This window comes from Diadema antillarum, unplaced genomic scaffold (genome assembly GCF_040938485.1).
Source record: "Diadema antillarum isolate AM-2024a unplaced genomic scaffold, OU_Dant_1.0 scf00000067, whole genome shotgun sequence".
Taxonomy (NCBI): Eukaryota; Metazoa; Echinodermata; class Echinoidea; order Diadematoida; family Diadematidae; genus Diadema; species Diadema antillarum.
Genome location: NW_027270956.1, coordinates 480,461 through 494,070, shown reverse-complemented (window position 1 = coordinate 494,070; position 13,610 = coordinate 480,461). Strand labels below are relative to the sequence as shown.

The following is a 13,610-nucleotide window of genomic DNA, read 5'->3' as shown; positions in this document are numbered from 1 at the left end:
TAGCGGGGTAATGTCAGGGTAATGTTGCAGTAAGAATTTGGCAAAAGTTAACCGAGACAACATTCGAGCAACATTTTGCAGGGACTGTCTTAAAGACCTAATAAAATGGTTTAGGCATTTTTTTCTCAATGATGTAATAATATTAAATGTTAAATTCTAAGTAATTCTATGGTTGTGCGGGGTTTTTTACTGTTCTGAATTTTGTTCTATATTTGTTAACATAATGGATGCAATTTCCTCGGTTTTGGAAAACTTGCTATACTTTCGCCGCATGCGGCGCACTATCACTTCTAAATTGTGATGACGTCTAAGAACGGAGTCGTTTCACGACCAGTCTAGCCGTAGCCAGCGAGCTGGCAAGGCTATGCTAGCGCAGCGCAGCGACAGCAGCCGGCCGGCGGCTGCACTGGCTAGCGCTGGCGGCGGGGGAGCGAGCTAGCGAGCGCATAGCAGGTACTGCGCTGCACTATTGTCATTGGCTAAGCCTTTAGACAAAAGAATATTTAATGAACTGTATCGGATTTGATACTGCCAATAATACAGATTACAACTGTGGTACGCTTGGATATCCATTATTTTCGGCAAACTCGTGAAATAGGCCCCACCACTGCGTGTCTGTACTAATAGTAATACTACGGCGACTCGTCTGTTTCAGCCCCACCGTGTGGCGTTCATCTCAGTAGGTAAGCACGGCGGTGGGGCTGCCTTCCACATTGAATACTCGTGAATGCAGCGAAAATGACTTCATAATATGGCCCGCGACTAATTTAACGGTCAATTTAACCATAAATACAACCCTACCTAACCCTAAACCCTAGGAGGACCTACCCGTGCTTGCTATAAACGCACGGGTACGGTGCACGCGCACTGCGGTGGGGCCTATTTCACGATAGCCCCACCACCACTGCGTGTCTGTACTAATACTACGGCGACTCGCCTGCTTTATAGGCCTAGACCTACTCGTGAATCCAGCCCCACCGTGGTATTCATCGGTAGATAAGCACGGCGTTTGGGCTTCCTTCCACAGTATGATTTTTAGCACAAAACAAAAACTACTGGACCAAAATTGACGATAATTCTTGGTATCGTTTTTCTTAGAAAATGGCGCATCTAAATTACTGGTAACAAATGTTGCAGAAACTGACTATGGGAAACTGGTTAGGCCTTTTTTTTTTTTTTTTTTTTTTTTTGAGCCACGACCCACCCTGTAACAACATATCCCCCTAACCGTTAGGCGTTAGAGTGTAGCCTCTGTACTACTACCAAAGATTCTGCTATTACTACTTACTAGTCTACTAGACCTAGTGCCGTAGTGGTAATAGTACTATTACTAGTAGTAGTACTAGTAGACTAGCTACTACTACTAGTAGACTACTATAACTACTAGTACTTGTAGACTGCTACTAGATCTACTACTAGACTACTACCGGTAGTTTAACTTGTAAGCGCCGGCCGACGAGCCAGGCCACGGCCGGGACGCTCCCGCTTGCTTGCTGCGGCCGGAGTAGCCGCTCACTTTGTGAGCGAGCTGGGCCTGTTCTTCTAATCTACTGTACTGACTAGACAAACAGTTACAACTTACAATGTCAATCATGTAGAATACAGTATATCCTTTCTAACGTTAAACTAAATATGGGGGCATACCAGACATACCACTCTGTATTTCCCAGGCGATCGTTTCCATGAGGTCTATTCTCGGGCTTGGCGCCATGTTCATACGCTCTTGCACTGGCAGCGGGCGAGATGCAGCTGGTTCATATCGGTAAGGTGCAGCCCCACGATAACGTTCTGGTTCATCGGCTGCCTCTCCCTCCCCATCTTCCCCTTCAACTTCATGTGCCTCCTCTTCTTCTCCGCTATCGTCAGAGCTGCAGTCTTCATCATCATCATCAATGTCGAAGTTTACCCATATAGGGGAAGACATTATGCTCGAGGTACCAGGTATCTGTGCAAGCTAACTTAGTGATAATGTACGTGGTACACGTAATGCGTACATATGTCGACAGTCAGTTGGTCGACCGGGAGCGCACATCCCGCGGGCGGGCCTGGCCGGGGCTAGCTATCGTGTACGCGCGTGTACCAAGCTAGTAATCTGAGTGCTTGTGTTGAGCGGCGTCTGCTAACTGAGCACAACTCCGTGCTTATACGTCATCAATCGGTTCAGGGGTGTTGGTCACGTGACTATCTTTTTCGCAAAAGCTGCAACGGGGTCCTCCAAAAATGTGATATTTGGGGGAGTTTCTAGAAGCGATAAAAACCGGAACGACACTGACAACATATTTACATTGATAATCATGACATATATTTTACATTTCTTTTGCATATTAAAACATTTTACAAGCATTTTATTTGGTCTTTAACAGGCAGGGTTAAAAAAAAAAGTTACCTGGACGCTACCCGGGTATTGTCACAGCAACAAAGTTCTGTATCAAAAAGGGATGACATAATTTTTGTTGAGATGGCCGGCTCCAGGTTTCCAACTATTTTGTGAGAAACCTCTTGTGAAATATGACTGGGCATACAATTCTAAAAAGAATTCAAAATTTATTTGATGAATATTAGTTTCAAAATGGCTGAGATATCCAAAACAATCCTAAATGGTGGGTCCGGACCCACCTTTTATTAGGATCACTTTGCTTTATGGCTCGGTCACAAATACCATTAAGAACTGTAACGAATGCCGTACGAACGATTTGTACACAAAACCGTATGAAACCAGCGTTTGTAGACTGTTCGTAGACCGTTTGTAAGTTCGTAGCCTGGTCGATGGTCTTGTCCAAGAATTTTTTTAAAAGTTCATACGAAACACTCTCTTCGTAAGGCGGCCGTACGAACTCCAGAATTTGTACGAACAGTGACATTCATACGAACGCATCGCTCGTACGAACCTTTGCGACCGTAGCTTTACTTTGTTTTTAGATACAAAGTATCTCAGTCATTTCAAAACAAATTTTCAGAAAATAATCATTGAATTCCTCTTAGAATCGTACGCTCTTTAATCTTTCATCAGTGGTTTTGTAATTATCTCGCAAAAAAGTTGAAAGCTGAATCCCCATCTCAACCAAAACTATACCATCCCTTTAAAATGGGGCTTTAAAAAAAGGTTATGTCCAGACCTTGATCTTGGCATAGTTGCCCTTGTCATCCAGGGAATCATCCCATGTGCAGCCGCTCTGGTTCAGGTAGTGGTACCTCCCGATGTCCCCCAGACGGAGCTCTCCTAAAAAGACAAACAAAGAGAATACAGGACATGAATCTCAAGGTGTGGGTATAAGCAGCACTAGTAGACAAATAACAACCACAGAAGCTTAAGTGATCATCATACAGTAATGATACTAAATTATGATTATTATGATGACAAAACCATGAGGCATACAATTCTATGGATAAAAGCTGGAATGGAGCAGACAATTCCTCTTCTTGTTTGGTACTAACCCACTTAGGACAGACTGATTTTGCTACAACACTCATTTCCCACAGACATCTGCCCACGTATACCTCAACAGGTTCAACTAAAAGTGGGTAGTACATATGTCTGCAGGCATACTTTTACAATTTAAAGGAATGGTATACTTTTGCTTGAGATGTAGATTCAGATTTTAACTTTTTGTGAGATGTTTAAAAGACACTTTTAGAAATAGCAAAGAGCATACTTTCTAAGAGGAAGCAATAGTTTATTTGATGATAAACAGTTTTGAAATGGCTGAGATATCCAAAAACAACAGTGTCCTAATAATAAGTGGGACCCATCATTTCTTAGGCCCACTTTGTTTCATTGTTTTTGAATATATCAGCCATTTCAAAACCGATAATCATCAAATAAACAGTTAATTCCTCCTAAAGTTGTATGCTCTTTAATATTTCATATAAGTTAAAATCCAAATCCCCATATCAACCAAAACTATATCATCCCTTTAAGAAGCTTCTGATTACACTGTATATGCAAACAATGCATATGCATTATCATACGAAATACAGAGCAAAAAAAAGAACCAAAAAAACTTCTATATCTTAGAATACACCCCAAGGTCAAAAGATTCTAGATGAAATTTATCACTCCAGATTAAAAAGTCAACCACAGCAGTAGAAAGTTACAAGAACTTACAACCTCCTGCCCCTAAAACTCTAATCTTGGGGGGAATCTTGACCTTACAAAAGTGCTTTGTCTCATTATTAAAAAGAAGAAAAACATTTGAATTTTTCCCATCATTTGACAAGTCAGAAGGCTACGCACTGAGATGAGATGGTGGACTTGTCCTTGTTCCTTCTCTCTCTCTCGATCTCTCTCTCCTCTTTCCATCTCTTTCTCTCTTTCCCCGAGGGGAAAAGGGGAATCTATTGTGATGGAACATTACAAAGCCCATTAAGTAAATCTTAAACTTGAATGGAAGGGCCGAATTCAATGTTCAGTTTCCATAAATAATATTATTTCCCGGGGGAGGTGGAACGTAATGCAATTTGCCCACTTACATATGTTCAGCTCGTAGATTTGGGGCTTCCACTTAGTATGTTGAAAAGTGATTATGAGGTTAGGCTAATTCCATTACCCCTGATACTGAAAAGACCAGTTTTTATGCTTACAGTGCAGCACAGCCCACCCAACCTTGATGCGCTAATCCGCTAATTTCCAGATGTTTGGTATATGCTGTATGAAGACACAGTTGATGCTATATGTGTTGCCACGAACTAAATGGAATTATATTTCAATATCATGGAGTAAAAGGTATAAAAAGCAGGGAAGAGATAGATTTCTTTAGAGTTTTCAAAACAATCTTACTTTGCTTGCTTGCTGCAAGCTTTTTCAATTGTTCACTTTATTTACATTTTTTTTGAGGGGGGCGGGTGATAGGATGGACACATCATGGCATATTGTGAGTATACTACTGTCTCAGCTTTTGCTGTATTTTATTCTACATGTTTTTATCTTTCTTTGGAAATGAATAATTAGATAGCTGCAAAGGGAATGTGTAGTGGAAACTGTACTACAAGGCAATATTCAAAATGAAGAAAATTAATGATACTCGGGGGGGGGGGGGATCGTTAAGATGAAAGAATGTGGAACCACTATGTCAACAAGACAACAAGACAGACAGACAGACAGACAGACAGACAGACAGACAGACAGACAGACAGACAGACAGACATTCACGGGCGTACTGCAAGAGATCAAACAAGGGTCATTAACATTCGAGACACGTAAAGTCGATACAAGAGTACGCTGGTACTTTTTTTTTCGGGCCAAAAACAAATCGACCACACAAAAGCTCCTAGAATGAAAGGCTCGGGGAGAAGAACTGCTCCGCGTAATTGCCCACTAATCAGCCATTATAACACCGTCCTAAAGACTTTCAGGCTTTAACGGTCCTTGGTATTTACCATTCATCTGCCGAATATTGGCCATTTAGTCAGGCACATAAGACAGTATGATGCATACTTCTTTTTGTTGTGGTTGATAGATTGAAAGAGAGAGAGAGAGAGAGAGAGAGAGAGATAGGGTTGAAAATGAAACCACTCCATCACGCTTGTGATGGTAGCCTCATTTCAAGGATCTACTTTCAATAAATTGCCTGCATCCATGAAGATGGATCCAAGGTGAGTGATTTAAGGTATTGTTTACTGTATACATCATAGAGTCTTAATGTTTGCGAATCAGGACTTCCCAACGATCTTGCGAGTGGTTAAATTTGCGACATGGAGTACTGTACTGCACAGAGAAATGTATATGTGTGCGTCACATTCATATCAGGATCAGAGTCAATATTTTCGCATGTCTTTAATTTTACACATAGCACCAGACTCGCAAAATTTGTGAAAATAAAAACCTTGCGAAATATTCAGGATATACAGTATGATTGGGAGCAGTGATTTAAAAAATGTCCAAGTTATCACATTTGATGCATATGTGTATGTTAGTAACTGTATCACAAAACATCCTACCATATAACAATTTTACAATAAATCCTAAAACATAAGGAGTTATCACTTATCAGTTGTCACCTGATTACTGTATATGCCAAATATTTTGTGAAGTTTTTATTTTCGCGAATTTCACGAGTCAGGTGCTATTCGCGAAATTAAAGACACGCAAAAATATTGACTCTGATCCCGATGTGAATGTGATATACGCATGTACATTTCTCCGTTCAGTACAGGATTCCACGATCGCAAATTTAACCACTTGCGAAATTGTCGGGAATTCCTGATTCACAACAATTTAGACTCACAAAATATATGGCATATACAGTATCCTAACACTGTAGTATATTAACATACGATGAAAGTCTGAAAATACAGATGAAAAGTTCTCAGAGGAAAGGAAAAAGCATGTTATATCTTTTCAGTATCAAACAGTATACAAATGACGCACAGGTCTGATTGCATCAGTCGGAATTGTGTGCATAAGGTAACTATGGAATGCTTAACCCACGAGGCGAAGCCGAGTGGGTTTAGGCTAAATTCCATAGTTACCGCATGCACACTATATTCCGACTGACGCACGAAAAGACATGTGCTTCATCTGTTTTATAGAATGGGTAATTTTTTTGCCAAAAACCCATTTTTCTATCGTGTTACCCGATGACAAATTTACTGGATGCATTTCCTTTTGGCTTGCCATAGACGAAAGCCTGAAAACCATGCATCAGTTTTTACTGGACGCATGGTTTCTCTTCAGAGCCATGCATCAGTAAAAACTGATGCATGGTTGTTTTAGCCAATAGGCGTCTCATACTGAGTGCGCGAACGCTTGCTTAGTGCGCGAACCTTTGTTACAAGTACGCGTACCCTTGCTACAAGTGCGCGATAACGTGTTTACCACTGTGACTCAGTGTGCGGCCAGTAAAAATCAACATATAGCTCTAGACCAATGAGATCGCAGGATTCTTGCTGCCCATTCTATAATTCAGTATGAGAGTACACTGGAATGAGACTGAGAGTGGAAAGATCATTTGCATTCATGTGTGCTGGCGAAATATTCTGACAATTACCAACACATTGGAGTTTGGTGTAATTTGTGCAGAAAATTTCCATAATTTGATTGTACACTGTTGTGTCATTATATCTGTCCAGTATTGACTTAAATGAGTCAGTTATGTCTGTCCCATTTCTTGGGTGGAATTACTAATAAATGACTAATAGTCACTGCGCATAATTACAACATGTATTTCCCATGGTTAATCACACGTAATTACATATTCATCTAATGGATAAAGTAGAATTTTAAACTTTCATCATAAAAGGAAGGCAAATGTGTAGGCAGACTTGTTTTAAGTGTCTGGAAACATCGCACTGCTGTCTAGTGCGTCTGCCGGGAGCTACTCCTCCAATGCGGATATGGCATCGCAGGACGCAGGATGCTCCCTCAACAATGTTATGCAAGCCGGCTTTAATTACTTAATGCAGCTGACGTGGGAATTAGCGTGGCGATAGAGTCCATCCGGATGCGAGAGTGGCATGGAAAGATGACCACACGAGGGAGTTAAAGAATAAAGCAGGAAGAAAACAACACTCTGTCAGCGCCTGTCTCTCTCTCTGAGTCACAAGGATTATAAATATTCAAATTGGCAACAAATTATACGTTCCCCCACGTTCTCCCACTCTGCGGGGGGCATTCTTGGCTACAGGGGGGTAAAGAAATACACTTGTAGCTGGTTTGTTATGAGGAGACAGTGCATGATGTTCTACATGTAACAAAATGCATATCTATTTGCACATACAAGAATGATATAATCCTTGCTTCTTGGCCGGCTTTGATAAATGCTCTCAGAAGTTGAAATTAGTAAAGTAGACATTTTAGGGGTGCATTCTTACTAAAATGCATACACCCACACAGACGTTTTCTCTGATGGATTGGATTCTAAGGGTTAGTCAATTTACAGCATTCTGGATATCCTGTCCTGTACTGAATACAGTTTTGAACAGATTAATTAAGAACTTGCTGTCACATACAGAGTCCATAAAACACATATTCATAATAAAAATGCAACATAAAACACTTTCACTAAAACTGATGAGATTAATGAGGAGTTGAATGATATACTGGTACATGAGCTCTGGTAATGATGATGAAAACAAAACTGCAATCTTTTAACTCGTTGAGGACGAGTTCTGAGTATACTCGGGCAAGTGTCTATGGGAAATGCATGTTGTAGCAAAATCAAACAATCCTCATCGGGTTACTGAGTTATTTTGACTGCTACTTTCATGATTATATCATCAGTAATGATTATATCATCAGCAATATCATCATCATCATCATCATCATCATCATCATCATCATCATCATCATCATCATCATCATCCAGATCACTATGATCAGCATTACACTTATTATTGCTACGATCATAATCAGCATCATCGCGGTCATTACTATTGCATTATTATCACCATCATGATCATCCCCATCATTACCATGATCACCATCATTATCATCATCACCATCACTATCAACATCGCCACCATCAACTTTACACACAGAAAATGCTATCATCAAATGTGATTGACAAGAAGAGATTGTGAAGGCAACACAGAGAATGTTACAGATGATCTCTTTGAGGTTAAAACAGTGGAGCTTACCTCTCAGCTGTGGATCTATGCCGGCAAGCATACAGTAGAAAATGTGATAGTTCCTCTCCTGTGGATTCTGCCCAACAACTCGATTCTGCCACATGGGAGGAAGATCAAATATTACCAAGCATGAACAAAGAGATTTCTAGGAGTTTAACTATGCAATTGCACACACACACGCACACACACACACACACACACACACACACACACACACACACACACACACACACACACACACACACACACACACACACACACACACTCTACACAAATCATATTGCAAAGGGTTAAGACATTTATCAAACTGAGAATAGACATAGAAGATTGTGTTTCTTGATGTGATTCCATTCCTAAAAATTAGCAATTAACAGAAAGACAGCTATCAATAAAGTGGATTTCCTTCAATCTTAATTTGTCAAAAAATGTCAATTGCAATAATTCAAAATGCAGCACACTTCTAATTTGGGGTTTCCTTTATTATCACTTGAGTACATATGAGAAGGTGTAAAGCATTGGTGTAGTTCACTGACGTCCGCATTCATGAGATATTCAGTCTTTAGATGCGCAATGCAACCACCACTAAAACACTTCACCTTGAATTGGATGCTGTTAATAAATAATCTAATATCAGTTCTCAAATACCAGTACTTTGTATAACTACATTCACATGTGATGTAGCATATTATTATGTACACACACCAGCAGCCTGTATTAAGGCAGCCTGTGTATAGAGACAGTCTGCCTACATAGAAAATCTGATTTTTTTTTTCTTGAAAGATGGTCTTCATTTTGACATTAGACTTCTAAACATTAAAGTTAAATTCAAAACATTGCCTTGATCAATATGCTGCTGAATCTGTTGATGTATCTCAATGCTGACTAGAGAAAAACTAAAAATTGAATTTCATGTTATACAATTGTATCTACGGAAGCTAACAGGTCAACAGATTTTTTTTTTTTTTTTGTTGTTGAAGGAATTCATCAGTAGTTTATCATACATGCAGTTGTTTCTCTTTATTGGGAAAAAAAATGTTTTTGAAGATTACTCACCTTTTCAAGCAGGTCTGAATTATTGAGAATTAGCAGGAAGTTAAGGTACCAAAACAAACAAATGAGTGCACACTGAATTGATAGAACAGGTGTTGTATCTTCACTGGGATCCATTACTGTATATATCATTACAGCATAAAACCACAAGCACTGACGTATGATATGATGGATAGAGTTTGTGAATCACCCCCCCCCCCCTTCTATATTTCTCTTTCTCTCTACATATTTATCTTTCTATCTCTCTCTCTCCCATTTTCTACTTCAAATACACAGAATCCAGAGAATGCACAATGATGCATACAATCTATAAAGAGATTTGTACTGTGAATTTAATAAGAGTTGGTATTATACGTGACTTTTGTCTGGGGAACTCAAGTTGCATTCCATTGATAGAATGAACTCAACTTTTATGAAGGTAGAGAATTAAGCAGTCACAACACCTCATAATATTACTTCAATACAAATTGCTACAGCATGCATAAATTAAGAGGAAGCTTCGGGGAGGGGATTTTCCATCCCGCATCAATTTGATATCAACTTTGGTATCATGTTCAGTGCAAATATTACCTGCTTTAAGTGACATACATGTACAATGTAATTTCTAAAGGAGTTATGGTTTATTTCTACGATGATTCTGTGAGACCGCTTTGTCAGCCAAATTCTGTGCAAAGAAGATGAAGGGTTTCTTCAAATTGTCTTTATCAACAAGATACCAAATGGATACTCGACTGCACCATACACATGCTCACAGAAAGATCTAGTCAATCACTCATAATAGTCTTCTTTTAAACTAAATGCAATCAACTTTCTCTATCTACCTCCATCTAGCTTCCAATACAACGTCATGTAAATTAACAGGAGAGTCCTTGAAATAATTAATGAGAGACTGGGTGTGAGGCTGGACCTTACCTGACCAGCAGGCACACTCCACTCTATGCATAGTTATGTGTATGTGTCTGTGTATTGAATGTGTATGCGGGGAATGATTACTTCCGTTTACAGAGTACTTTCACACCCTACAGTCTGCCCCATTGAAACTAGAAAAATGCCTCAAAAATTATATATATGTCCACTGCATAAGTATATAAATAAACTATGGATACAGCTTTAGGGAGACATTATATGTTCACAATTACTTGATTAAGGAGACACACGACCTTTAAAAAACAATTTGTCTCTCCTTAACGTTTTCAACTAATGTACAATTTATAGTATCTGTTCCGTTCAATCGCATGCTTTACTGCTGACATTGCTTCTCTACACAATGTCTTCCTAAAGATGGATCCAGAGTAAAGATACATTGTACCAGTATACAATTTTGAAGTTGCTTTTACCTATATGCATCATGAGCAAAACATCAATCTTTAATAGGATTCAGAATCAATTGTTGTATTCATCAAACATACAGTTTAATCTAGCTCTTTATAAAACAAAGACAGTTAATGTTCAACTATGAATGATAGTTTGGTTGTGTATATGTATGTGTGCGATATCCTTTCATAATCATAATTTTAGCTGCATTATATATTTCAAACCAACAAAAAAAGAAATCATAATGAAAAGTAGCACATTGTGTATGCTTGTACACACAAGATGCAAGTCTAATGCATAACATACAGCTGTAAAGATTTTACATGTATAACATGCAGTTTCCAGGCAGGTACATTAAACATACACTACCTATTGAATGGTGGAGGCGAGAAATAGAGAGGTTCCCCAATGAAGAGTTTGAATGATATTGCAGGACTCATATCCTCACTGAAATAGCATTTAAGACTCTGAGGTTAAAGGGATGGTATACATTGTAGTTCTGGTTGAGATGGGGATTACCTTTAGTGAGATAAAAAGTTTATTTGATGAATATCGGTTTTGAAATGGCCGAGATATCCCCAAAACAAACAAAAACAAAGTGGTCATAAAACAAAAAAGTGGGTCCCACCATTTATTAAGACCACTTTATTTCTTTTTTTTTATATCTCAGCCATTTCAAGACAGATTTTCATCAAATAAACTTTAAGTTCTCTTAGAAGCATTGGCTTTATATATAATGTACATATAAGCAGTTTTCAATTGTCATAAAAAAGTTAAAACCTGAATCCCCATCCCAACAAGAACTATACCATCTCTTTGAACATTCTGCAAATTGGCAATAGTGACAGCCACCATTTGTTATGTTATGTTGATGTTATGTTATGTTATGTTATGTTATGTTATGTTATGTTATGTTATGTTATGTTATGTTATGTTATGTTATGTTATGTTATGTTATGTTATGTTATGTTATGTTGTATGTTATGTTATGTTATGTTATGTTATGTTATGTTATATGGGTTAGTCAAAGCATACTTTAAATGTGAATTGTCAGTGGTAGCCATTTTTCAATACATGACCACTCCAGCGTTTGTGTCTCCTGCACACAATGGACACACAGTTTCAATACTCACAGCTTTCCTGACACATCTGTACATGTCGTAAATCATTGGTCTCAGTTCTTAGCACTCTACATCAAACACACATATCTATTGTAAGTTGAGTGTACATCACTATGATCAAGTATCATTGTTCTATTGTTTGGTGATATCTGCCATTTGTGAAATCTGGCATCCATTTACAACATGATGCGGTTGTCAAGGATACAGTCTCGAATCTTTCCTCCACAGATGCCACCACTCTGAGTGAACTGGAGCTGGATGAACTTGCCGAATCGACTGGAGTTGTTGTTGTACACCGTCTTGGCATTGCCAAACGCCTCCATGATGGGGCTAAAGTGTTCAAACAGTGATAACATGAGATACTGATTGGTTTATCCCTTTTATTATTTTTTTAAAAATAAACAAACAGTAAATAAACTGCTGGAAGTAAGAAGAAAATTGCAGGAAAAAGTTAGCATGGAAAAATGCCAATCTAACGATATACATATGTTCAACCCTAGGTACACACACAGACAACACTGAATGTAATATACCCTTCTGCTGTGCATATCTTACAATGCACTTCTTGTGTGGTATAGATCTTCTGGCCAGCTACAAGGACACATGGCAGTGTAAGAATTTCTGAGTGACAGTATTTGATTTCAAACACAATTCAATGTGATTTCCTGTGAAATGAAACTTGATACAAAGACTCAAGAGGTAACTCAAGCCGAGTGCTTAATAGCTGAAAGTAATGAGCATACTGCTAATTTCCTTTTCTTTTTTAAAATACCATTAAAGAGAATCGTTAGCCTCATTGCTCTCATCTTCTGAGAATCTATCTCGTTTTCTGAGCTAAAGAATACAGCAATAACAACGTAACTGAACCATCCATGGCTTCAGATTAATTGTTTAAAGGGTGTGTACAGCTCTGGTCGAGGTGAGGATTTAGCTTTAAACATTTTGAGAGATATTCAGAAACCACACTATAAATTGTCAAAGAGCTTGCAATTCTAAGGGGTATCAAAAGTTTATTTGATGAAAATCGGTTTTGAAATGGCTGAGATATCCCAAAACAAGGTGAAACAAAGAGATCCTAATAAAGTTGTGGCCTGTACTCTTTTATTATTATCACTTTTTCCTTTATATCTCAGCCATTTGAAAACCAATTTTCATCAAATAAACGTTGAATCCTTCTTAAAATTTCATGCTCTTTCATATTCCATAAGAGGTTTCTCACTATCTCACTTAAGAATGCTCAAAACATGAATCCCCATCTCAACCAGTACTGTACAGTCCCTTTAAGTTCACATTGCAAACAGTGTTGTCAACCATGAAAAAAAAATGAGGAACTCTCTGGGAAAAACAAAAGATTTCAATGGTTAAAGTGTCAAAGTGCCTCTTCAACATAGCTACAATGTATTTATTGAAAGCACACTTCATGCATTTACTGCATACAGACTGCAGTTTGTACCCAAGGGAAATAAAAAGTCTGTGTATGACCCTGAATAGGCTGATCACTAATATTAATAAAAATATGAACAATTTTTACAGTGCTTACGACAAATATGTTTCAAAGTG

At 38.5% G+C, this 13,610-nt stretch overlaps 1 protein-coding gene across 1 annotated transcript in view; it reads right to left on the bottom strand.

The window, feature by feature from the left end:
* The window catches only part of LOC139716584 (unconventional myosin-X-like), a 192,287-nt gene that overhangs the window by 79,246 nt on the left and 99,431 nt on the right, over positions 1-13,610 (bottom strand). Inside the window, exons 7-10 of the mRNA XM_071628111.1 lie at positions 12,256-12,380; positions 9,619-9,632; positions 8,575-8,659; positions 3,117-3,220 (exon numbers count right to left, since the gene is read on the bottom strand). Coding sequence (XP_071484212.1) covers positions 3,117-3,220; positions 8,575-8,659; positions 9,619-9,632; positions 12,256-12,380 — 328 coding nt within the window. The remainder of the gene's footprint in view (positions 1-3,116; positions 3,221-8,574; positions 8,660-9,618; positions 9,633-12,255; positions 12,381-13,610) is intronic.